General features: G+C 36.7%; 1 protein-coding gene across 1 annotated transcript in view; it reads left to right on the forward strand.

The window, feature by feature from the left end:
• Nucleotides 1-21,705, forward strand: part of CTNNA3 (catenin alpha 3) — a 1,729,751-nt gene extending 1,708,046 nt beyond the window's left edge. Inside the window, 1 exon segment of the mRNA XM_036828186.1 lies at nucleotides 13,387-21,705. Within this exon segment, the coding sequence (XP_036684081.1) occupies nucleotides 13,387-13,674 (288 nt within the window). The 3' untranslated portion in view covers nucleotides 13,675-21,705.
• Nucleotides 21,706-25,857: the final 4,152 nt, after the last annotated feature.

Consider the following 25,857-nt stretch of genomic DNA (forward strand, 5'->3'; position numbering starts at 1 on the left):
ATACTACAAAATAATTGTACAAGAATGGCCATAGCATCTTTTTTCATAATAATAAAAATTGTAAAAAAAAAATGCTAGTCAACAGATGATTGGATTAGTAAGTTTTGGTATACATATAAAATTTAATACTCCTCAACAATAAACATAATAAACTACTGATACATGCAGTAACATGGGTGAAGCTTGCTTTCCCTCAGCATTGTACTTGTAAAACACACAAAAAGTACATGCTGTAGAATTTCATTTGTATGCATCTCTAGAAAAGGTACATCTAATCTATAGTGATACAAAGATCAGTTGTTGCCTGAAACCTGGGATGGGGATTGGCTTGACTGAGAAGAGGCTTAAGGAAACTACCTGATATAAAACAACACTGATATAACAATATTAAAGTTTACTTTCCTGTATTCCTAACACATATCAAATTTGACCACATGTTGGGTCATAAAGAAAGCCTCAACAAATAATAGTACATTTTTGAAATCATTCAGAGCATGTTCTCTAATTACAATAGTATTTTAGGTAGAAAATAAAAAGAAAACTAGTAAATCCTCTCTTACCAGAAAATTCAAAAAAATAAGTATCTAGTCCATGAGGTAACTAAGAAATCAATGCTTAAATATTGAAAACATTCTCTGAGATGGAAGATGAATAAAATAATACCTGGTATCACCACTTCTGTACTGGTATTTCTACCTAGTGTAATAATACAAGGGAAAAAAAGAGAAAATAAAAAAAAAAGAAATATAATTGTCAGTATTCATAGATGACATGCTTTGTATACTAAGAAAATACAAAAATCTGGAAAAATATTTAAGAATTATTAAGTGCATTTTGCAACATCTCTAGATGCAGGTTAGTATAAACATATAAGAATATGCTCAGCTTCATTAGTTATCAGGGAAGTGCCAATTAAAATCTTAAATATAAACCTGACAAAATGGCTAATGTGAAAAAGATGGGGAAAAAGGCATAGGTGAACATGTGTTGCAACTGGAACTCTCATATATTGCTGGTGGGAGTGTAAATTTGCAACAGCACTTTGGAAATCTGTGGATATGCATTTTTATAACTCTGCAATTGCACTCTCAGGTATCTACCCAACAAAATTTCATATATTTGTTCACTAAAATATACATGCCAGAATAGTTATAAATTGCTATTCATAATAGCCCCCAAATATGTAAAAGTCCATCAACAGAAAAATGGCTAAATAAACTATATACTCTTTATGTAATGCAATAGTATAGCAGAATGAGAATTAATTGATCTTATAAATGAAATGATTGAAAGAAACCAAATATACAAGATTACACATTAAATTACTTAACATGTGTTATATATTTAACACATATGTAATGTTAGATATTATATATTTTAATTATATATTAAACTGTATATATTTATGTGTATATATCTATCAGTATCTAGTAGAAAAAAAGGGAAAACGTACTAAGAGTTTGACTGCTTGAGAATAAGTGAGAAGTGAAGAAAATATTGTCAGGGAGTATAGAAAACCTTTCAAAAAGTCTGGCTATATTTTAAGATAGGGTTTCATGAACATTTAAATACTACAGTGAAGGTGGAGAGAGATCAAGATGGAGGAGTAGGAGGATACTGGGCTCACCTCCCCTCAAAAACACATCAAAACTACAACTACATGTACAGCAACTCTTGATGAAATTAACCTGGGGCCTAGTAGAACTGCTCTTCTTCTACAACCAAAGCTATAAAGAAAGATCCACATGGAGTCTGGTAGGAAGGGAGGAGAAGTGATCTGGTTGAGAGACACATCCCTAGTGGGAGGCAAAGAAGAGGAGGGATATCACAGACTAGGGGATCTTCCCAGGGGAAAACATGGTTCAAGCCACATATTAGGCACCCCATCCCTGGGATTTGACACTGGCAAGATGAGCCCCCTTAGCTGGTTTGAAAACCAGTGGGGATTGATTACTGGAGGGCTGTAAGAAACCAAGACTCTACTCTTGAAGAATACACACACAGACTTGCTTATTCTCAGTCACAGCACAGACACAGCAAATTTAAAACTGCCTGGGGCTCTGGGCCCCTCAGCCTACACCAGGTTCCTACTCCAGACCCTCTTGCTTCAGTGCTGCTCCCCACTAGTGCAAGGCAACCATTGCCAACAAGAGTGCACAAACTTGGAGAGAATGGAGGCAGCTACTCCCAACTCTCTCATCTGTCCCTGCACACACTTTGGTGGGAGCAATGATAGCTCCAGGCAGAAACCACCATCACAGGAGCATGTGTCTCTTGCCCACTTGGGAGGGGTGGGGCCAGCTCAGTGGTGTGGCATCAACCTCTCCAAACATGATCCAGTCTCCAGCCAAGGAATACACACAGGGAAAAATGAAACACGCACAGAAGTGTAGCCTCAAGCCCCTAGGCCCCGGCCACATCTGAAACCAAGTCAGAGACTGCCACCACACCCAGGAGAAACCCAGCTCTCTCAGGGCCTCAGCTCCAGCTCCTTGGGTCTCACTTCCAACCCCAACAGGGCTGTGATGGCCATTGAGCATAGGAGAAGCCACAGTGTGCACCTGGCTCAGGCTCCAGCCCCTCCGGCTCTAGCCCTATATCCCAAAAAGATTTTAAGAAAATTGAAATCATATCAAGCATCTTTTCCAACCAAAGCTCTATGAGACTAGAAATCAATGACAAGAAAAAAAAAAAAAAACTGCAAAAAAACACAAACATGGGGAGGCTAAACAATCTGCTACTAAACAACCAATGGATCACTGAAGAAATCAAAGAGAGGTCGAAAAATACCTGGAGAGAAATAAAAGTAAAACACAATGATACAAAATCTATGGGATGCAGCAAAAGCAGTTCTAAGAGGAAAGTTTACAGTGATACAAGACCAATTCAGGAAACAAGAAAAGTCTCCAATAAAAAACCTAACCTTACAACTAAAGGAACAAGAAAAAGAAGAAAAAAACAAAACCCAAAGGTGGTAGAAGTAAAGAAATCATGAAGCTCAGAGGAGAAATAAATGAAATAGAGAATATTAAAAAAGATCAATGAAACTAAGAGCTGATTCTTTAAAAAATAAACAAAATTGGTAAACCTTTAGTCAGACTCATCAAGAAAAATAGAGTGAGGTCCCAAATCAGTAAAATGAGAAATGGAAAAGGAGAAGTTATGACCGACACCACAGAAAAACAGAGGATCATATGAGATCACTAAGAACAACTATATGCCAATAAAATGGACAACCTAGAAGAAACAGACAAATTCCTAGACATGTGCAGTCTCACAAGACTGAATCAGGAAGAAATAGAAAGCATGAACACAGCAATTATTAGTAATGAAATGGAATCAGGAAAAAAAAAAGAAGAAAATCCCAACAAACAAAAGTCCAGGACCATATGGTTTTACAAGTGAATTCTACCAAACTTTTAGAGAAGAGTTAACACGTATCTTTCTTAGAGGAAAGAATGCTTTCAAACTCATTCTATGAGGACAACATTAGCTTGATATCAAAATCAGACAAAGATATCACTAAAAAGAAAATTACAGGCCAGTCTCACTGATGAACATAATGCAAAAATCCTCAACAAAATATTAGCAAATCAAATCCAACAATATATTAAAAGGATCATACATCATGATCAAGGGGGATTTATTCTAAGGATGCAAGGATGTTTCAATATCCACAAATCAGTGTGGATAACAAAAGGAACCATAAAAAAATCACATGATGCATAAAAAGCTTTTGACAAAATTCTACATTCATTCATGTTAAAAACTCTCCACAAAGTGGGTAGAGAGTGAACATACCTCAACATAATAAAGGGCATTTATGACAAACCCACAGCTAACGCTATACTAAGTGGTGAAAAACTGAAAGCATTTCCTCTAAGATCAGGAACAAGACAAGGATGCATACTATCACCACTTTTATTCAACACAGTATTGAAGTCCTGGCCACAGCAATCAGAGAAGAAAAGAAATAAAAGGCATCCAAATTGGAAGGGAAGAAGTAAAAGCGTCACTATTTGCAGATGACATGATATATAGAAAACCCTAAAGTCTCCACCAAAAAGCTGTTAGAACAAAAAAAATGATTTCAGTAAAGTTGTAGGATACAAGATTAATATACAGAAATCTGTTGGTTTTCTATATACAAATAATGAGCTATCAGAAAGAGAAGTCAAGAAAACAATCCCATTTACAATCACATCAAAAAGTATAAAATACTTAGGAATAAATTTAACCAAAGAGGTGAAAGATCTATATTCTGAAAACTATAAGACATTGGTGAAAGAAACTGAAGATGATATAAATAAATGGAAAGATCCCATGTTTATGAATTGGAAAAATGAATATTGTTAAAAATATCCATACTACCCAAAGCAATCTACAGATTTAATACAATCCCTATCAAAATACCCACAACATTTTGCACAGAGCTAGAACAAATAATCCTGAAATTTATTTGGAACTACAAAAGACCTCAAATAGCCAAAGCAATCTTGAGACAAAAGAAGAAAGCTGCAAGTTATCATGCTTCCTGACTTCAGACTATACTACAAAGCTACAGCAGTCAAAACAGTGTGGTACTGGCAGAAAAACAGACACATAGATCAATAGAACAGAATAGAGAGCCCAAAAATAAACTCACGAACTTATGGTCAATTAATCTATGACAACGGAGGCAAAAATATACAACAGGGAAAGAAAAGTCTCTTCAAGAAGTGGTGCTGGGAAAACTGGACAGCTACATGTAAAAGCATGAAATTGCAAAAACAGAAACAGACTCACAGACCTAGAAAACAAACTTATGGTTACCAAAGGGGAAAGGTGGTGGGGAAGGGATAAATTAGGAGGTTGGGATAAATATATGCACACTACTATATATAAAATAAATAATCAACAAGCACCTACTGTATAGCACAGGGAACTCTACTCAATACTCTGTAATAACCTATATGGGAAAAGAATCTGAAAAAGAATAGATATACATATATGTATAACTGAATCACTTTTGCTGTACACCTGAAACTAACAACATTGTAAATCAACTATATTTCAATATAAAATAAAAATTTTTTTAAAGTATGAAATTATAACATTTTCTCACACCATATACAGAAATAAATTCAAAATGGATTAAAGACCTAACAGAAGACCTGAAACCGTAAAACTCCTAAAACAAGACATAGGCAGTATACTTTTTGACATAAGCCTTAGACGTATTTTTCTGGATCTGTGTCCTCAGGCAAGATAAACAAAAGCAAAAATAAACAAATGGGACCTAATCAAACTTAAAAGCTTTTGCACAGTAAAGGAAGCCAACAATAAAATGAAAACACAACCTACTGAATTGGAGAAGATATCTGCAAATGATATGTCATATAAGAGGTTAGTTTCCAAAACAAATAAACATCTCATACAGCTCAGTATCCAAAAAACGAACAATCCATATTAAAAAATGGGCAGAAGATCTGAATAGACATTTTTACAAAGAAGATATACCAATGGCAAACAGGCACATGAAAAGATGCTCAACATTTCTAATCATCAGGGAAATGCAAATCAAGACCACAATGAGATATCCCCTCACATCGGTCAGAATGGCTACCATCAAAAAGACAAGAAATGATAAATGTTGGTGAGTATGTAGAGAAAGAGAACCCTAGTTCAGTGTTATTGGGAATGTAAATTGGTTTGTGGAAAACAGTATGGAGGCTCCTCAAAAAATTAAAAATAGAACTACTACATGATCCAGCAGTTCCACTCCTGGGTATATATCCAAAGAAAATGAAAACATTAATTTGAAAAGATATATGCAGCCCAATGTTCATAGCAGCATTATTTACAGTAGCCAAGAAATGGAAGCAACTAAACATCTATCAAAAGATAAATGGATAAAGTAGATGTGGGGTGTGTGTGTGTGTGTGTGTGTCAGGAAAACAGAACATTACTCAGCCATAAAAAAGAATGAAATTTTGCCATTTGCAATAACATGGATGGACCTGTACCATATTATGCTTAGTGAAGTAAGTCAGACAGAGAAAGACAAACAGTCAGTATAACAAAACAGAAATAGACTCACAGATATAGAGAATAAACTAGTGATTAACAGTGGGGAGACACAAGATAGGGGTATGGGATTAAGAGATACAAACTGCTATGTATGAATAAATAAGACACAGGATGTAATGTACAGCACAGGGAATATAGCCAATATTTTATAAAAGCTTTAAATGTATTATGATCTATATCACTGTGTTGTACACCTGAAACTAACATTGTAAATCAACTATACTTCAATAAAAATATAAAAAATAAACAAATACTACAGTGAAAAAGCCAATAGAAAGGAATAGAAGGAAGATGCATTGGTAGAAAATAATTAGTAATTGTGCAAAATCTCCAAGAAGGCAGAGAAGGAATAGAATCTAGGGTATAATTAGAAGTATCATTTACAGAGAGAAAAAGAGATAACTTTCATTTTAATAAAAATGGACAAGAATTAAGGACAAGTTCAGGCAGTTTCATTTTGCTGCTTCTGTTTTCGTTACTGTTTTTTTGTTTGTTTGCATTCTTGTTTGTTTTATATTTTAAGTGAAGTAATCTGCAGAACAAGTGAGAATGTGAGGTGACAAAGGTTTGATGAGAGTGGAAGTTTGAAACAGTGTTTGGGTAGAATGGGTGCAGTAATTGGCTAAAGACACAAAAGCATTGTCTGTCACCTTCAGGTTGGTGGCCACCAATTTATCTAGAAACCCATCTGGCCAGTGAGGGGATTCTCTAAGAGACAGTAACCTATGGATCAGTGCTGGGAACATGGACATCTGTCTTCTACTGGTTGTTTGTAGCAGACAGAAGCAAGCTAAGAAATGTTTACTACTGCAACTAGAGGGGTTAAAATGGTAGAATGATGATGATCAAGACAGGTTGAAAAATAGTACTGAGGAACGTGAAAAGGTCTATGAAATGGAAGTCCTTACATGGATTGGAGAACCGATGCTATTTGGATTTTTAGCTTCACACAACCTAGTTTTTCCTTACCTACGGTCATGCAAGAGATGAGTGTACGATCTAGGACCAACAACGGTGCTTTCTTACTCTCAGCACAGAGTTCTTGCAACGTCATTAAGATGTCAGGTTGAGTATTATCAGTAGATGTCTGTGAAGAGGGCAGAACTCAGAGCGCTGCCTGATGCTGGAGAGAAGAACAGCACAGGTTGAAACACAGAGGGTCAGAGAACCATGCCAAACCCAGCCCCTCCTGCTAGCCCTACTTAGTAAAGAATCTGTGTAACTAGTAGCTGGGGTATAATTGTTATAGAAAATGAGTTCTTCAGCTAATCATCTGCCTTTAAGCCAACATGACTATAGGATAGCTAATCACTAACATTACCAATAGTATTTCTAAAATAGGCCATTTCAAATAGAATTAAAAAGCATTCTGAGTAGCCACCTGAATTGGTGTTATGTTTTTTATTATTTCATCTACATAAAATGTTTTTGGCCTGGAATATGTGCTTTAGAAAACAGTAAGATCTGAAAATGCTTTTTGACAGGACAATATATTACAACTGAATAAATGTCATATTTCATTTCACGTATGGCCCTTTCAGCAGTGTTAAATTTCTTTAGTTATTCCATACATTGATTTTCCCCCTTTCAACTTAAGTTGTCCTTTTCTGTTGTCATGATCTAATGGAGAGCTGGCAAAGGACAAATTTACAAGATGAATCCTATCAGTGGCCCACTGGAATAACTCTTCATATTCAAAGAAGGTGCCACCTTCTCAATTTAATTATAAGCTTGACAATTTCAATTTGGATGTATAACTCCATTTTGACTAGCCTTAACAAAGCCCCTTATTTGATTTTCCCATTAAGCCAGCCTGGCTCTTTAACATTTTTGAATGCAACCTAAAAAGGAGAATGTTTTCAATACAGGCCATTCTTCTAAAAATCTGTTCAGAAACAAAAGTATGTGTTAAGCAAGTATCTGGATAAAACTAGGTCCTCAAGAAAAGTTCAAGGTGGATACTAAAAACATGTTGAATTAGATGATGTATTTTTGCTAACAAATGTGTATTTAAATATTTCCTATGGTGTACAACTACCATTATTAGATCAATCATAAGTTAGGAAGACTATAACAGTCTTTACTTTTAAGAAATATTTAAGCTGTCACTTGTTATCTACCAACACACATATGTAATGCCCTTTAACGTTACCTATGTTGACCTTATTTCCAAATACTTTAACTGAGCATTTTAAAACTAAGTGCAGGTTAACTAGAAACTCCAGGATCTGGGGACAAAATCCTGGTTTCTACTGCAAAACCAAGGCAAACAAATTTATTTAATTTTGTTTGAGAATCAGAAAAAAAGTTTGCTTTGTGTTTACAGTATGACACATTTTAAAGATGAAGTAAATGTTATACAATTCCACGTCCTAGAAACTATAATATGATTTGTTTATGGTTTATCTTTGCCTTATTGATATGTTTACTGAGCTCTACATTTTAAAATTTTAAAAGGTTTTGTTAGAAAATATCTTTAATCTGAAAGTCTTCAAACTGGGGCTTATAAGGATGACTGAGTATTTCTATTTACTATTTCAAAAAAATGCTGCTTGGAAAATAATGGAGTATAAACACTATCAAACCATCATCCTAACAAAATACATTGGGGCAAGTAAGATACCCTCATTTTTCTTAGTACCAACATGCATGCAAAAATTCTATAACCTTTCTAAAAACAGTTATTGAATAGTCATTTTTTTAAATTTTAGACATTGTATTAATGTTGGTGCACCTTCTTCAACTGTACAATATCTGAAAATAAATACACATTGGAAGTGACATATTACTGAGAGGCAGGGTTGTGTAATGGGTAAAAGTACCAGGTACTTGAACAACACTGCCTTGGCTCCAATTCCAACTCTACCATTTAATAGCTGGGTCGCCTTGAGATAGCTACCAAACCTTCTGGTTCCTTTGTTTCCTCATCTTTAAAATGGAGATAATAATAGTACTCACCTCACAGGATTGCTGTGAGTTAACTTATGTCAACTGTTTAGAACAGCGCCAACACATAGGAAGCACACAATAGATATCAGCAATTATTACAAGCTGTTATTATACTTGGAGCCAGACCACACACATTTGCCTTTCAAGCACTACTTTTGTGTAGGTGCTACATCCACCAGGGGTCTTTAAGTTCAGGTAAACATTGAGACTTACAAGAATATCATAGGCTACCCTTGGCACCAGTTTACCTAGAAGGTTATAGGACAGGAAATATATTTTTCCAGGCAACACCAGGCTTTTCTCTCCACAGGAGTCCCAGCGACTATAGTTGCCATGGCAGTTCACACAGGGGTTGGGGAGCTATCTATGCTTTCCCCAGGTGACAGCCCAGGTGCACGGGTATGGGATCTACACCAGTGGGAGTTAGCAACCTCATGCAAAACACATTTCTGACGAAGGTCTTGTCTCCAGAATGTGGAGAGTTAGAGTAGTATAGTACAAGACATTCTGGTGTTCTGACATAACGTAGATGAGGAACTTACAAAATTAAAAGAAGGAATAATTAGCATGTCTTTCTTGGATATTCCTCTTAACTATCAATAATTACAGTAAGATTTGAACAAAGATTTGCCAGCAAACATTCCACCCTGATGTAGTTGTTGAGGACTTTTATCACAGGTATTTAACTTCGAGTTTTGTAAAAAGATCCAGCCATTTTATGTATACATGAACAAAATTTTGACATTTTATGAGGAAAAAGAACATACCTTTTATTGTTGTTATAATCCTTTTCCACAGCAAAGGCTTGCAGACACATGTCGAACTAGGACCAAGCCTTTTGTCTGAGAACATTCTTAGAACTGGACAGATTTGTACTGTAGCTTAACTGAAATCACAGATTACATACTACAAAGCACAAAAGTGACATTACAATAAAATGAACTAAGATCTGTCAAATGATAATATTGAGAAGGACTCTATTTAGACGGTCTTAATTTGGATTATTTGCAAAATACATCTTGCAGTTAGAGCCAACACTGAGCACCATCTCTATATTCATGTAGATCCTCAAAAAAAAAGAGGCAGAACTTATGAACTATGTCTGATTTACTTTTGAACATAGACAATATTGAAGATCTTATTGTGACATTAATAGACCCATAAGTTCAGTTACTTTGAAACCATATCAGTATTGTAAGAATAAGCACAAGTCACTACCATGAGAAGGATGGCTATATTCCTATTTACGATGGTAGGAGAACAGACTTCCAATTTATATAGATCACAGGCCTTTAATTTGGATCAAGATCATCTTTATTTTTTTTAACCTCATCCACTTTTATGGAAAGAAGGCAACAGGAAGCTGCTTATATGTACTTGCATGCAAATATTTACATATAACCTTAGAAGGTTTCAGGGCCTTAGAAGCCATTTCATTTCTCAGTTGATACCTTGATCCAAGAACACTTCATCCAAATCAGAGAGGAGTGTTACCAGATGTTAGGAAAAATAGCTCGTTTTATGGCAAACATTTCAAGTTACATCTACTTAGAAGCCTTTTCAGTTGATGAAAGTGATTTGTAATGGTAAGAGAATTTTTGGACCAGAGTTTTATAGTCTGATTGGTTTACGCTACCAGGCCTTTAGAGTAAAATAACATTCTCGCTTGCACAGGTACACTTGTGAAGTTCAGAAAACCTTGTTCAAGAAATTGAACACAGAGATCCCAAACTGGTACATTACCCTACTCAAATATGCTTTGTTTCCACAAAGGGAATTCTTCTGAATTCTTCCCTTGGAGGATTTTTCATTAAACTAAGCCTGGTAAGAGGACTTATAATACTTTTTGGAGACATGAAATTGTGCAGTTATTCTCTATGAGTAGGCCTGAGGCACTGCATAGGCCTCAAACAAAATTTCCTACCATTTGCTTGGCTTGTCTGTGCCCCTTGCTTGTGTGGCCTGTGATTTGGCTAATAGCAAAAAGTCAGGCATCTTAGGGAATATAGCTCTTGGACCTCAAAGATCCTCATAGAATGTCTTACAAGCTTTCCTCATGAAATAACAGTATTCTTGCAGCAATTGTCCTAATCTGTCTGCAAAACTAGTTTTCATGCTCTCCTAGAGGGATAATTTGTCCTGTGGTTTTCTTCAGTCTACTGGAGGAGAAGTCCTGCTACAGTCATTTAGGATTTTAAAATAAAAAGATTTGTCAGAGGCCAGGATAAGAAATCACAATGGTACAGACAGGGCTTTGCTGATTCAGTGAGAAAAGAAGACAAGTCAATTTCCACAGTTTAAGTCATGAATTTAACTTAAACAACCTTTCAAGACTATAGGTTTATGTATAAAACCCACTTGTATGGGTGGGTTCATTTGCTTCAAAAGCAAATGAAATAAATACAATCTATACATGACAAGATTACAGAGTCAAAAGGAGAAGAGAATGTAAGTTTTAGGGTGGGAAGGCCAGAGGCCCTGGTGAAATCCTGAATGACAGCAGGTCACTAGGACCTTCTTCTCCAGAAGACTTAATGGCAGCACAGAGCCCTCAGAATACACCAAATAGTTTCATGTTTGAAAGAGAAGATTACCAAAGATCCTCAATACTATTCAGGTTAATTCATCATTTAGAAAAACTTTCTTCTTACTACAGTGAGATTGGAAACTACTCTCAGAATCTAACTAGCTCTAGGAGGTCTTTAATGAAAATTGCTAATTATTAAACAGCAGACTTTAGCGTGCAGTTTGTCCACAGAGTGACATTAATAACAAAGTGTGTTATTCTATTCAAAGTCTGTCTTTTTTTTTTTTTAAGTTGTGTACAGATTCAGAAGTTCTAAGTGTTCTCTGAAATACATGTGAGTGCTTCATGAAATCCTGTTTAATGTTTGTAAAAAAAAATTTGTCATTCCTGACACATACAAAGATTTTACATTTCTGGCTCCAATAAGTAAAAAGACTCAACGATGTGTAGTTTTCAAGTATTACTGCCTTTCAAATTACATATTTTTTGGTGTTACCTTTTCAAGGATTTCAGGGTTGGCATATAATGGAGCTAATTAAATTTTCCACCGAGGAAGCAGCCAGCTAGACCACTGCCCCAGGCACCTAACCTGAGCTTACTACTTTCCTTCGCTCATTTATTCTGTGTGTGAGATGAGACTCCTCGAACTGCAAAGGTGGAGTACTCAGGCCAGTCAGCTGCTGATGGATTTCAGTAACTACAGAGGCAGTGTCTGAGCCTCATCCTGACAGCACACACCACAGCCAGGTGACAGTGGAAGCGCATCTTCCCGTATGAGTTGGCTGTGGATGACAATCTGCCAAACTAAAATAATGGAAGAGGCATTAGTTATATAAAAATGAACCAACTGGGCTTAGCTCTGAAGTATTTTGCAAGATTCTAGGAATATCACCTCATTTTGCCCTGAGATGGTTTTAGTGAACAACCCAGAGAACGTAACAACAATTACAAAATAGAATTATGTGGGAAAAGGTGTCTTTTAGTAATTTCATTGGTATATCTTTATAATTTTAATTAATTTTAATTAATTAAGCAATTTTGTCAGCCTTCACAAGAAACAAAGGAAATATTTAATAACAACTATGTGGCAGTCTACTAGGCTCTTTACACGTGTTATTTACCTTCAATAAGTACTCTTTTCCTATTTTATATCTGAGGAAACTAGGATGAAAATAGTTAAATGATTTGTTTATGTTACTAAATGGCAGATCTGGAATTTAACGAACTTTGACTGAAAAGATCTGTTTTAACACACTGCCTGATAGGTGTTAAGAATTACGTGTTTTTAAAAAAGAGACTCTTGTAGGTGGAATTATTTGGGAAATATTCATGAAAATGAGTGGTATACATGCATGTGTATATGCATATGTGTGTATGATATTTATCGTAGACTACGAATTCCCTGAGAAGATTTTTCAGTTGTTGTTTTATTAAGTTACTTATATATGATATAGCTTTTACTGTAGACAGTCATTTCTTATAAAAGGGGTGAACATTAACCCTGGAAGTATGGAGATCCATTACAAAGAAAGCAGTGACCATCTGGTTCTTATGATATGATATAGAAGGTACAGAATTGATTTCACTGAAAACCAAGAAAAAAAATCTAAGCTATCATCTTAGAAAATAGAATATGGATCTACTTATGCATCAGATGACTAGATAAATGATAAAATATAGATTGATGTGATAATTTACATAGGTATATAAAATGAGGAATAACTCATTCGTGTCTGGGATAAAAACAAAGTGGCACATTTCATTTTCTGTAACATTAAATCTCTTTAAATTCCTGATTACATTCTCTGAATAACAGTTTGTTTTTTGTTTTTTTCCTACAGTTGGACAGTGTCACCTCCCTGATCCAAGCAGCCAAAAATTTAATGAATGCTGTAGTGCAAACAGTGAAAATGTCTTACATTGCCTCAACCAAGATCATCCGAATTCAGAGTCCTGCTGGGCCCCGGCACCCAGTTGTTATGTGGAGAATGAAGGCTCCTGCAAAAAAACCCTTGATTAAAAGAGAGAAACCAGAGGAAACGTATGCAGCTGTCAGACGAGGCTCAGCAAAGAAAAAAATCCACCCAGTGCAAGTGATGAGTGAATTTAGAGGAAGACATATCTACTGAAACCACTCTTCTACTCTAGTGTTTATATTACAAAGTCCTGGCTAAACACACTGCTTTATTTTTACACTTGATTAGTTATGTAAGTTCACTAACTTAGAATTTAACCCACAAATAATGTAAAACATTGAAAGCCTAACCAACATGAGCAACATATATTTGGGATCATGCCATTGTCATTTCTGTATGGCCAGCACCTAATAAGTAATCAACAGATGCTTGTTGAATGAATGAAATCTTCAGGTGTCATTCAGCCTTCCCCATCACAGAGAATATCTTATATTCATTACTAAATGAACACAGGAGACTCAAATGAGTCCTGTTCATCTGTAACAGCTTAAGTATACTCACCTTTTTCATTTTGAGTTAAAATAGTGATATGAGCTCTTGACTTGGTTTTCAATGGAAACAAAAGATTTCATAAAATACTTTCCCATTTAATCTCCATACTTCCTTTATCTGATGTAACCTGACAGACATGTGTGATTCCTTCTACAGGAAAAAAAAAAAAAAAAAAATTCAATCTCTAGATATTTGTGACAACTGTCAACTGATTGGGCTAATATCCATCAGAAACTAACCAAGCTTGAGCAATCAAGTTACTTTCTGGATTTTCAAGGTCCGCCTTAATTATTTATGAAACAATTTATTAACATTATAAAGTTTACAATGAGTTTTCATGCCACAAATGTGCATTTCAGGACTCCACTGTGTTCAGCAGTTCTGCATGTTGAGTTTTGGAGTTAGAAAGGCCCACCAGAATACTACATATATGGAGGAAGAGTTATCAATCATCCATTGGGGAAATGGGCATTTAACTCTATCCCGAAGCGAGTTATGATTGATAACAGAAATGCAAGGAGTTCTGCATGACTCCATTTGTATCACCTTGCAAGTGTATTTAAAAGGAAAAGGCCAGTTGGAAAAACATTTTGTCATTGAGTAAAATATAACTCAAAAAATGTGTGTGAATTGTACCACTGAACTCTGAAGTAGAGTTAGTGGCAAAGAAGCTGGAGTGATTTTAATAACATTTTTTAAAATAAAAGTCACTGAGGTCATTTTATAACTGCAGTCATTGTGCTCATCCCGAATTGAGTTCATAATGGACTTTATAACAGTTTCAGAGTCTAGTGCTTTGCTTTTCTCTTTCTACTTCTTTCTCTCTGTCTGTCGCTGGAGGAGTTAAGTTTCAGTTTTACCTTTTCTCATGCATAGAGTTCCCATTCACAGGATTTTAAACATGAATTTCCTATTCTACTTTATCAAAATTATACAAAAATCGTGACTTCACTTTGTAAAACATTTCCATCAATGAATTGTTTCAACAACCATGTCATCTTAGTTTGACTAGGTAAAGTTTAAACATGCAACATCAGCTGACGTTTGGAGGGCCAGTTTGGGTAAAAGAATGTGTGAAACATAAGAAGGCATAAAGGTTGAGAGCATGATGTGTGTGGTATCTTGAACGAAATGGTATGGGAAAGGGATTTAATCGGTCAATATGTTAATAAATTATGGGGAAAATGTAAACTTTTCATTGTAATATGTTATATTGTTCTTCTGAAACGCTAGGTTACCTGGGCTAAGTATTGATACATACGCTTTCTAAGAGTGAAAGCAATAAGCTCCTGCCTGTCTTGCGGTATGCACTGGCCCACGATCAATATTATTCTGGACAGAGTCCACTCCCTAAAAGAAAAGACAGTGCAGAAAGGAATTAGAGAATCCAGATAATTATATTGTCCAGAACTAGCTAGCTAACTGAGGCAAAACAGGGAATTTCTTTTGTTGACATGCTACCATCATTTTCTGTTCTAAGAGTAGACATTACAAGAGTTACATCTATGACACTTCCTTTTCTCAGGTAGAAGTGTGAATTTATAATTTAGTTGAGAAAATAATTTTTTAAAAAAATTACCAAACTACTAGTATATCTTAGTTCCTAAAGCCACATGCTCAAGAACCATAAGAGTCTCATTTACAAAATCTAATGTCTGTTTAATTCTACATCAGCTTTCCAAAGGTTAGAGTTTAGAATGCAGCACTGGATGCCAAAAGAACATAACTAATTTGAAATTATATACTTATCAAATAACCTCTGTATCTATCTTAAGAAAATGACTCTTTAAAAATGAGACGTGAACAAGTCCTCCTCTTCAAAGTAGAGGGATTTCCAGCTTAGATCAAAGCAAAAAACTATAATTAAGCAAAACTTAATAAAAAAAAAAAATAACTTGGAGAATGTCCCAGGAGTAAAGTCTGGTGCAATAATCAAAGGTGCAATAAGAACAAGATGCACAGAGCTGAGAAGGACATCTGTCCACCTGACTCAATTCCTGCAGTGGGCAGCATTTCAGGATTTAATTCAATTCAAACCCGCTAATAGTATAATACTTAGAAGAAAAATTAGCAGCAAATATATTAACAAATCCTCACATTATAAAACATAGTTAAATGAATCTAATCAGTAAGTATGAAGGTGGTGTATATATTTATAACTAAGCCCTTCTTCTGCAGGGGAATGACAGAAATTTCTTAATGAGAGTGATTGCTTGGTGGCCCATCTATGCATCTTTTGAAATTGCATCACAGAGATCGGTGCTTCTTCTAATGATACTTTTGCTTTATCTTGCTAATCAAAACTCACCTTTTTCTTTTAGTGAAATTGAGTTATGTTAATTTATGAAGGAAAAAAATCTTTGAGAGGGAGGAGAGGGGTTTCTGTCACCTTTGAAGGACCGTTCCATCCTGGTTACCCACCAGCATCACTGGGCAACATTAGCCTGAAATCAGAATGAGAAGTTAGAAAATATCTGTCAAATCATAATCCACTCAAGGTTTTTAGTTAGAAAAACTGGAAGGTTTTCATTAATAGGAAAGGTGATAAATATAAATCTTTCCCTTTTACTTATCACAAGTGGAAATTAATGGCTTAAAATATTTCCTTCTTTCTAATGGACTAAATGAATGAGTCTGGAAAAAAATTCGAACACTAAACTTCTAAGGAAATTTGTTAATTATTCCCTTTCTGCTTGTCTTATGACATGAACAAAAACTGTGAATGTATTAGAAAATACAATATTCTTAAAATTGCCCTCTGGTCTTTGCAAATCTCTGAATTTATCAGTATTAATATACGTTCCCCATAAAATTCCTTCTGTATGAGGAGTAAGTACCTCCACAACTCTACAGAAAGGCCCACTTTGTCAGGCTGACATCCTTGCACACTTAACATCTTCAGAGAGGTTAGTTTTCAAGTCACAGTAAAGCAAGATATTTAAAATTGTGAACACACAGTTAAGTGCCCAATCTGGGCCTCAAACCTAATAATTAGTGCTCCTCAAATTTAATGAGTGACTGAAAAGACTGATGTCTGACAACAGAGAAAGTATTTCCAGTGACTTCCTACACCTTCACATTCAGGGTGGTCTTTTCATCTCACCATCCCTGAGCTCCGTATCTTCCTATAACCTGCTGACAGTTTGCTCCCAGAATGATGCAGCAGGCCTGCTCATCCCAATCAATTACCCCCAAATAATGTCCTTTCCTCTTAGTCCATGCACCAAAATCTCTCTCGCTCATCTCTCATCCCCTTAGGAGACCATCCCACACATCAATTGATTAATACAGTCTGTAGCATTCTAGTTAAAATTATTAATTTTAATTCCCAATGCCATTATTTTTTTCTTTTCTTTTCTATTCCAGAAAACATTCTTATCTTTTTTGCTGTCAAATGGACACTTCCATGCTAGGGACTGTGGTTCCCATGGATACACATTTCTGTATAGTGGCAGAATGAGTAGAGTGAGATCGAGACTTTTCCTGGTGATATTTACCTTTCTCTAGTGAACTCATTGCAGAGCTGCCAGCCTGTTTCACCTTCATTGTAAGTAATTCTCTAGGTTAGCAAAGCAAGCGCCAGAATATCAAGTTGAGTAAAGTCTGTACTTTCTTTTGTCAGCCTGTCTTTTGTTAAGACAGTCTGCTTATTGCATATTTAGGTATCAAACAGCCATTTTTTCTTTTTGGAAAGTCAGAAATACTTCTGTTTGACTTCATCAGAAAATTTAGGGGCATCCAGTTAAAAGACTGTAACTTCCATATTATTTTAATAATTCTCTTTAAGTCAACTAGAAAAATGTCTGCAACCTGAAAAATTTATATTTGTTTATCATTTTCATTTATATATCACATACCAGAAAACAACACTTAATCAGACAAAAACCCTATAGCATTTTTTTGTCATAACTCTCTTTCCCTATCATTATAATATCTTTAATATTAGTAAATATTTTGCATATTCCTGCCAAATAAACAAGCCAGGCCTAATGACAGAAGAGTCTACACACAAAGTAGTTTAAAGTTTTCATTTTGGTTCTTTGGGTCTTTTAGGATAGAAAAATGTGGATGTTGCTAAAACCAGGTGTATGCAACTAAAGATGTTGTAATCAAGGTTTTAACACTATCCTAGACATCTGAGAGAAGGATTAAAATTTTTAATGCATTTTTTTTGCCATTTTAACTAATTTACATGAACAAGAAACATTTTCTGTTAAAGCAAAAGAAAGAATAATTTCCTATATTCATCATTTTACATGTGAATTTTCTTCCCCAAGATAGATAGGACTTATTCCTGAACACTTCAAAAGAAGATAATACTAATTGAGAGAACCGCTTCCAAATGGAACCCAACCTTACCAGAATCCCACCTACAGACAATCGATGGTTTGCAGGGCTGGCCTTTATGTAGATCCTGGGATGAGATGTCTCATGGCTGCAGGCTGGCTTCTGGAATCCAACAGTCCCCACTGGTTTAGGAGAACAAAACCCAAGGAATGACCTTCAAAATGAATTTTCAACAAGTTGGAAGGGAAAAAAAGCAGTGAATACAGAGCAGTTCTAAAAGAAAGTGGGTAAGAAAGTGACAGAGGTAGAGGAGGGAATAAGAAAGGTAGTTGCAGAAGCAGGTAACTTTTGTACCAGAGAGAGGAAGAGTTTTGAGTTCTATGAAGATTAGGCAGCCTTCTCCTGAGGAAGATTTTAAGGATAGAATAGGGCACTTGTCTTTGGCAGTTTGGGTGAAGTCATGTCAGGGCAGAGAACAAACTATATAACTTTCGAGGATCATTTAGTGATACTGTTTGCAAGATGAGAAACAGAAATTAAGCCAGTTTTTTAGCATGTTGATGGGTGAAATTCTTCCCAGTATCAGAGTTAATCGGGATATTATATATTTAACAAATATTTGTTGAGCAACTTTGATGTTCCAGGCACTGCTCTAGGTTCTTAGGATATACCAGATAACAAAACAAACAGTGATTCTTGCCCTTATGAGCAGACTCTGTGTTGAATGCTATTACCTTATTTAATTTTTTCAATAACCCTATGGGATAAACATTATCAGCTCTATTCCTTAGAAAAAGAAACTAAGGATACGGATCTTGCTCAAAAACTCACTGGCCTTAAAATCAGGTTGTACTCTAGAGTCTGAACTTTTAGCCACCGCACCATCCAGATTTCCTGGAAAATGGGATTGGATTTTTTAGTTGAAAATGAGATGCACATTTCAAATGCTGGCTGGCTTCCTATATAAGAGCAAAAGGATCAAAACTTAAATATATATGGTATATAAATCCATACCTACATCACTCAAAGCAAATAAAAAGCAGGTACATAAGTAATTAGCTGAATGTTATAACCTCTAATAATTGAATAAAAATATCAGATATATGAGGAGTGAATATTTCATCTACGTGATCTGAAATCAGATGAAAACACTTACCAAATTACTTTCACTTCCACAGAGGTGAAATCTTCCATGGAGATGCCTATTTAAAATCCATCTTTAGCACTGATTGGTGAAAACAATTTGTTGACACCATTTCTTTCCTTCTTTACTGCTAATGTGTGTTTAAAGTTATATATCCCAGGGAGGATGGGCCAAGGATTATTGAAATAAGCTAAAGTTTCTTTGTATTCCACACTGACTGAACCAGAGGAAATGTATGTTTCCTTCTTTATCGAGGTAACAATGTATACAGTATGTGTCTGACTGTAAGCAAATTTAGTCCTTTAACTTTACATGGTCCTTCTTCCTAGAGACAACTGAAGTCTAGACTCTCCCTCTTGCCATATTATTTTGCTGGATAGACCTCCCTATCTCAGGCCTGGGGTAGTTAAATGACTTCCTGATCTTTCTTAAAGTGGAGCCAGAAATGTTTCCTTAAACTGGGAATGTATTTATTTGGGGTCTTCAATTTTGGGTACCTGGCAGTCATGACGGTACCTGCTCCCAACTATCATAAAAGGAAGCTCTGGAGGGAAACTCTTTCTGAAAGAGGCTCAGATTTCTAACAACCATCTCTAAAAATCTCTTCAATGTAGGATATATACGACAGCCACTTAAATGGTATTAGCAGAATACTAATTCTACTTACGTCCTGTGTTTTCATTCCAAATGAGGTATTTTTTAGTTCTAAAGTTTCCTTTCCTTTGCATTTTCAAGGAGAATGCTTATTTTTTTGTTCTGGGTATTTGGTCTTAAAGATATGTAGCATCTCTAAACATCTTAAAGCCCCCTTTCAATAATTATATCAATAGTTCAAAGCCAGCAGATAACTTTTTCTATTCAGACAACCATGTATTACGTAGTCCCAGGCCAGCCCTCAACATGTCCATCAGTTTCCCATCTTTATGAATTATCTGAACCTCTCTGTGATATTCAGTGATAGTCTAGCTAAGACTGACAAGTCTGGGCTTCTAACATCAAATCTGGATTGGAGTGTTTATTCATAAAGCAAAGGGGCAAGTCTGAGAGGTTAGTTCACACTCTCAGTTACACAGAACTTTTCTTCTTCCTTAAGCTTTAAACATAAAATTAATTTTGAAAATACTGTAGAAATAGTATTCCACTGCTTGCTGAATCTTATAGCATTATAACTCTCTATTTTTATGTGCTGGTATACAATGAGATATAAATATGAGAATTTCAGCAACTGTCTTGCAGGGTTAAGCTGTGCTTCTGACTGATTTTGAAAATTGTCCTTGTGTGGTAAAATTCCTCCAAAGAAAATTTCATTGGACCTGAATGACAGCATAATAATTTTTCTTTGATATCCATGACTAACAACTCCCTGAAAACAGAAGTAGACATATGTTATGCCCAATTTAGTACCTAATAGTTGGGACTTTAAAACAAAATTTTCTTGAGCAAGTTTTTGGGTGATTAAATATGAATTAAAACTTCCAGTGAAAGATTTCCAGATGCCCCTGCTTTCCATTTTGATTATGTTTTAGTTCCATACTGACTTGGCAAAAAAAAAAAAAAAATTCACTTACTTTACCTTATTTACTTTTATAGGCAACAACTTTGACATTTTAAACTTAGTGACATTTCCGAAGGTAACATGCACATTGTAAATCAGGATGAAGGCAGATTTAAGCTGACAGTCTGAGATTAAATAAAAGCAAGCAGTTGATAATAGTCATGTTTATTGTAGCAATATCTTGAGAACTTTAGTGGCGTTTGAGGTGTTTCAAACTATCAGTACCTTGCTTCTACACCTCACCCTGCTGTGCAGAAGGCAGAATAGGGCTGAGTGAAGCACCCACTATAGTAACTGCCAATTCAAAGTAGGTTTATGGTTTGGCCATAGATAAACTTTGGCAAAAGCACTTGTAGAGCTTTCTGGTCATTATTTATCCTTAAAGTCAATTTCACCAATCAATAAAAATGAATTATTTATCCAGGAATAGATAAAACTCTTTAATACCCTCACGACATTGACATAGAAGGTCAGATATTCCTTGTTTGGGATTCTGCATGCCTTTTGTGCTTAACTGAATCAAATTTTTTTTTCATTGTGTTCTCAATTTTTTCACGCATGTAACACTGGGTTTGTTTTGAAACTATGCAGTATTATTTGAAACAATATTTATTTCAACTCATGTCACTGTAGTTTGTTAATAATTTGCTCAACTGATAATTAAACTATATGTTAAAGCAATAAAACTGAAAGAACTGTTTATGCATTTGGCGTTTATCTTTGGTGGTATGTGTCTTGAGTGGGAACAAAAAAGGGAAGGTAATGAATTGCTGAGTAGTCTAACCACTAGTCTAGGTATTACCTTCATTCCCACTCTCTTTCAATTATATGTACTACAATTTGGGAGGGTACTTTCACAAACTACCGTATGAACACAAGTAACACAGACCATATGTGATAGAATTAAATTTTCAGTTTAAATGGCATTTTTTTGTTCAATATGGACATTAGGTTTTAAAAATAATGTCTGTGTAGATAAAGAACTGTTCTCTAGCTTAGGACTTTATGAAAAGAACCAATAATTTTTCTAAGACTGAACACATACTACAGGGTGGGCATGGAATACCATTTGCTCTACTGATGTTTCTGCATCTGAATATTAATAGGTTCTGAACATCCGTCTTAGCTTCCTAATCTGCACGCTGGTGATCATCTTTTTCAGCATGAACCTCATGCAGATAGTCTCTGGATACCCTTCCAGTGTTTATACACCATTGTTGTCTGTTCTGGGACATCATTTTCTCCCTTCAGGGCTCCCACTGCTTCAGGCGCTTATTGCTAAGTCTCAGTCAGCTTCTGCACTTTCTTCAAACACAGTCTGTAAGTTTAGAGTATTTATCACTTAATTCCTATGAAAAACCATGACTCCCCTCATTCAGTTCTGCCAGACATGGGCCACCTCCTTGTTAATGAACGTGCTAGCAAGGGGTCGCCTTCCTGTGTCAGACTGTCCTGGGCCCCAGGAGCCCATCTTCGCTCTGGCAGCAGCAGCAGTCCCTCCACCTTGATCTGCCGTCGTGCTCGCTCCGGGGGTGGAAGTGGAACTAAAAGCACTTTTGGCAAGAAGAGTCTGCTTCTGCCTGGAGGCTGAGCTGATGCCCTGACACTTCCTGGGCAACACCATGAAACATTCCATCCAGGAGCAGTAACTCACAGATGTCACTTCCAGCCACCACATGTCCAAAATCCTGTGGCTTGTGAGGGAAAAGCTGCTGTACTTTGTTGTCAAGTAACTGGCCCCCTGTTCTGTCTGAATCCCCCGGTTTTGGAAGAGAGATTCCCGAGGTATAGGCCCAGAGAAAGGAGTTCTCAGGAAGTCAACAGGGAATGTCAAAGCCAAGGGCAATGGCAAAGGGAGAGACTTGGGGAGAGTAAATCACAGCCAGGTTTACACTAAATCGCCTTTTGTCCCTGAGGATCCTGGAGGCCTGATCTGCTACTCTGAGCACCACAGACAGTTGAAGAAATCCCCTCGTCCCTGCCACTTTTCCTGCCTTCTCATTACCCCTTCTAGCTGGTGGTGGGGACAGAACGTTAGGTGTGCTGATGAAGTCTACACGTCACCCTTTGTAACAATGGAAAACACAAACCCCAAGGAACACAGTGAGCTGTCCTCTGGAACACAGATCTCCCTCACTTGGCGGGATGCCCTCTGCAGGCACTGATTCACAGCAGATGTGGGCAGAGGACTGATAGGTTTGTTGTTGTTGTTTCTTTTTATCTGACTTCAGAGGAAGCCTCTGTGACAGTGCCGGGAATCCACAGCTGGGTTCTGGAATGTCTCCATCCTTCCGTTAGGTGCTCATAGCGTCTCCTATCCACCAGGCTCATCCATTCTGTGGCAGTCACTTTGAGGCTTATTGCTCTGAGGGCTAAATTTGGAAGAAGAAGACCTGCATGCTGTAACAGACCCTGATGCCAGAGAAATGTGTGCCCTCCTCAGCTCTATTATACTATAAACTCTTGGAAGCAATGATAATATTGTGTTCATTCTGTTTCTCCAATGCTATAGCACAGTGACTGACATAGGAGTAGCTCAATTGATATTTTTGGAAGGAAGGAGTGAATTCATGAATGAGTTTATTTCAAATGAATGAATCCAGAACTCCACTGATCTGTGATTTGGGCCCTCTCTGAACCATCTAATCTGAAATTCTGAGAGTTTGGTAATCCTCAAGTTTACAGAGACAGTAACTAGTGTCAAGGACAGGATTTGAAAACTCGTAATTCTCCCTGTTACTCTTCCAAAACCATCACTGCCGCCTTAGATAAATGAAAGTCACTGATGAGGAAAAGCCATGGGCTGTTCTTCACTCATTTGTTTATTCAACAGTCAAAAATATTTCTTGAGGGACTGTTATATGCAAAAGTGCTATGGGTGAAAGAAAGAAGCATGAATATTTTGGAATCAAGACATGGACTCATCAAGTTAATTAAAGTAAATAGCAGAGGAAGGGAAATAAAAATGCAGCTCATGGCAATCTCACCCAGGGTACAAGAAAGCAATGCAAGTTTCAGGACTCAAGGGGGACCTTTATAGAGGTTTTAATAGGAGAGTATGGTTTTGCAGGATGAAGAAAGATAACATTCCAGGAGGATAGACATGACCCAAGGCACAAAGACACGAATGAGAACGTCATACATGGGGGTCAACTGGCTGAAGCAAAGAGTTCTAGATGGCCCCATTAGGATAGGAGCTCAGAAAGACACGAATGGGTTAAATCACAGAGGATCTCAATGTCAGGCAAAGCTGCTAAAGCTTTAATCTGTAAATGGGGACAATACTAATATCTCCTAGCAAACAAGTTCTCTAATACAAGCAGAGTTATAAGATGACTAGTTAGACAGTGAAATGCAGGGTTGGTATTCAGAGTAAGGAAAATGAATAGGAAAAATCAGTTGCAATAATCCTGTGTGATATAAACAAGTGCCTGGGTGAAATGATAGCATTAGGAATTAAAAGAGTATTTTCAAAATAAACTATAAAGCATCAAACATAATCACAGGTTTTAAGTTCTATCTAAAACATGGATACATTTTGCATTCTACTATTTAATATATCCGTGTTTATTTTAATAAAGTATATTTTACTATAAAGGCAATTTAACATTTTCCTGTCAAATAGTGATAGTCAAATAGGTGGCGCCGTGTTTATCCTGTGACTTCTCGTGGCCTCTGAGATCCGCTGGGATGGCTGTATCTGATTTAAGAAATGCAGAAACAGCCCAGATGTGTGACTCTTTGTGTGGCAAGATGGCCCATGGTGAAAAGCATGGCCTCTGGCATTGCCTTACCCCATCCGCACCATGGCTGCATCATTTTTAGCACCAGCCTTTCTTGGGCAAGTTGCTAAACCTTTCATTATCCTGAAATTCTCATTTGTAAGAGAGAGATGACGTTTCAGAGTTCGACTGACAAAACAATGATGTGTTTTACAATCAATGTCCCTGTCCCTCATATTCAACGAAGTGAGATAGAACCTACCACACAGGATTGTTATGAGTATTGAATGAATGAATGTAAGGAAAATACTTTTGAAGGATGCCTGGCACAAGGTAAACACAATATAAAATTTAACCATTATTATTATATATATAATTTATAAGCTTCAAGATTAAACACACACAAAACAGACTTCTGAAAGTTTCTTTACAGGAGGACCAGGGAGAAAGAAAAGCCTGGAGCAGGAGAGCATAAGCATGCCAGGGAATGGCAGAGAGTAGCTGTCATACTAATTCAGCCAACAGATATAGTATACCCATGGGTTGGATATTTTTCTAGGTACTAGGGATGAATGACTAGGTACTGGTCAGTAAAAACAATCTTTCTTCCTCAAGGATTTAAAGATTAGCAGAGACAATAGGAGTTAATTAAATAATGGGTCCAAAAGCGTATAAACCTGTATCTTTGACAATGGCCACAGAAGAGACACACAGGTGCCATGAGCCTAAAATGAAGGGCTTTTGGCAGAATTAGGACAATCGGGAAAGGCTGGTCTGAGGAAGTGAGCCTTAAGCTGAAATCAAAGGAATAAGTAGAGTTTCACCAGGTGAAGTGGGATGGGAAGAGCGTTGAAAACAGAGTTAACAGTAGGTGCGAAGCTCCTGTCTGTGGGCCGGGGCGCCCGCGCACAGCCTGTGAAAGCAGGCTAGTGGAGAACGTGCAGGTTGGTTTGGGGGGAGAGGAAGTCAGAGACGTAGGCAGGTTCCAGGTGGAAATGGTGGGGGGGACGATGAAGGGACAAGACAGATCCTGCCCTCACGATTCCCCAAAGGGCAAGCAAGGCAAGAGCCCGGCTCCGTGGCTGCCCTCCTCAAGGAAGCTCAGGGCCCCTCTTCCACCCCCAGGCCGCTGGCCC

This window comes from Balaenoptera musculus, chromosome 16, assembly GCF_009873245.2.
Source record: "Balaenoptera musculus isolate JJ_BM4_2016_0621 chromosome 16, mBalMus1.pri.v3, whole genome shotgun sequence".
NCBI classification, from domain to species: Eukaryota; Metazoa; Chordata; class Mammalia; order Artiodactyla; family Balaenopteridae; genus Balaenoptera; species Balaenoptera musculus.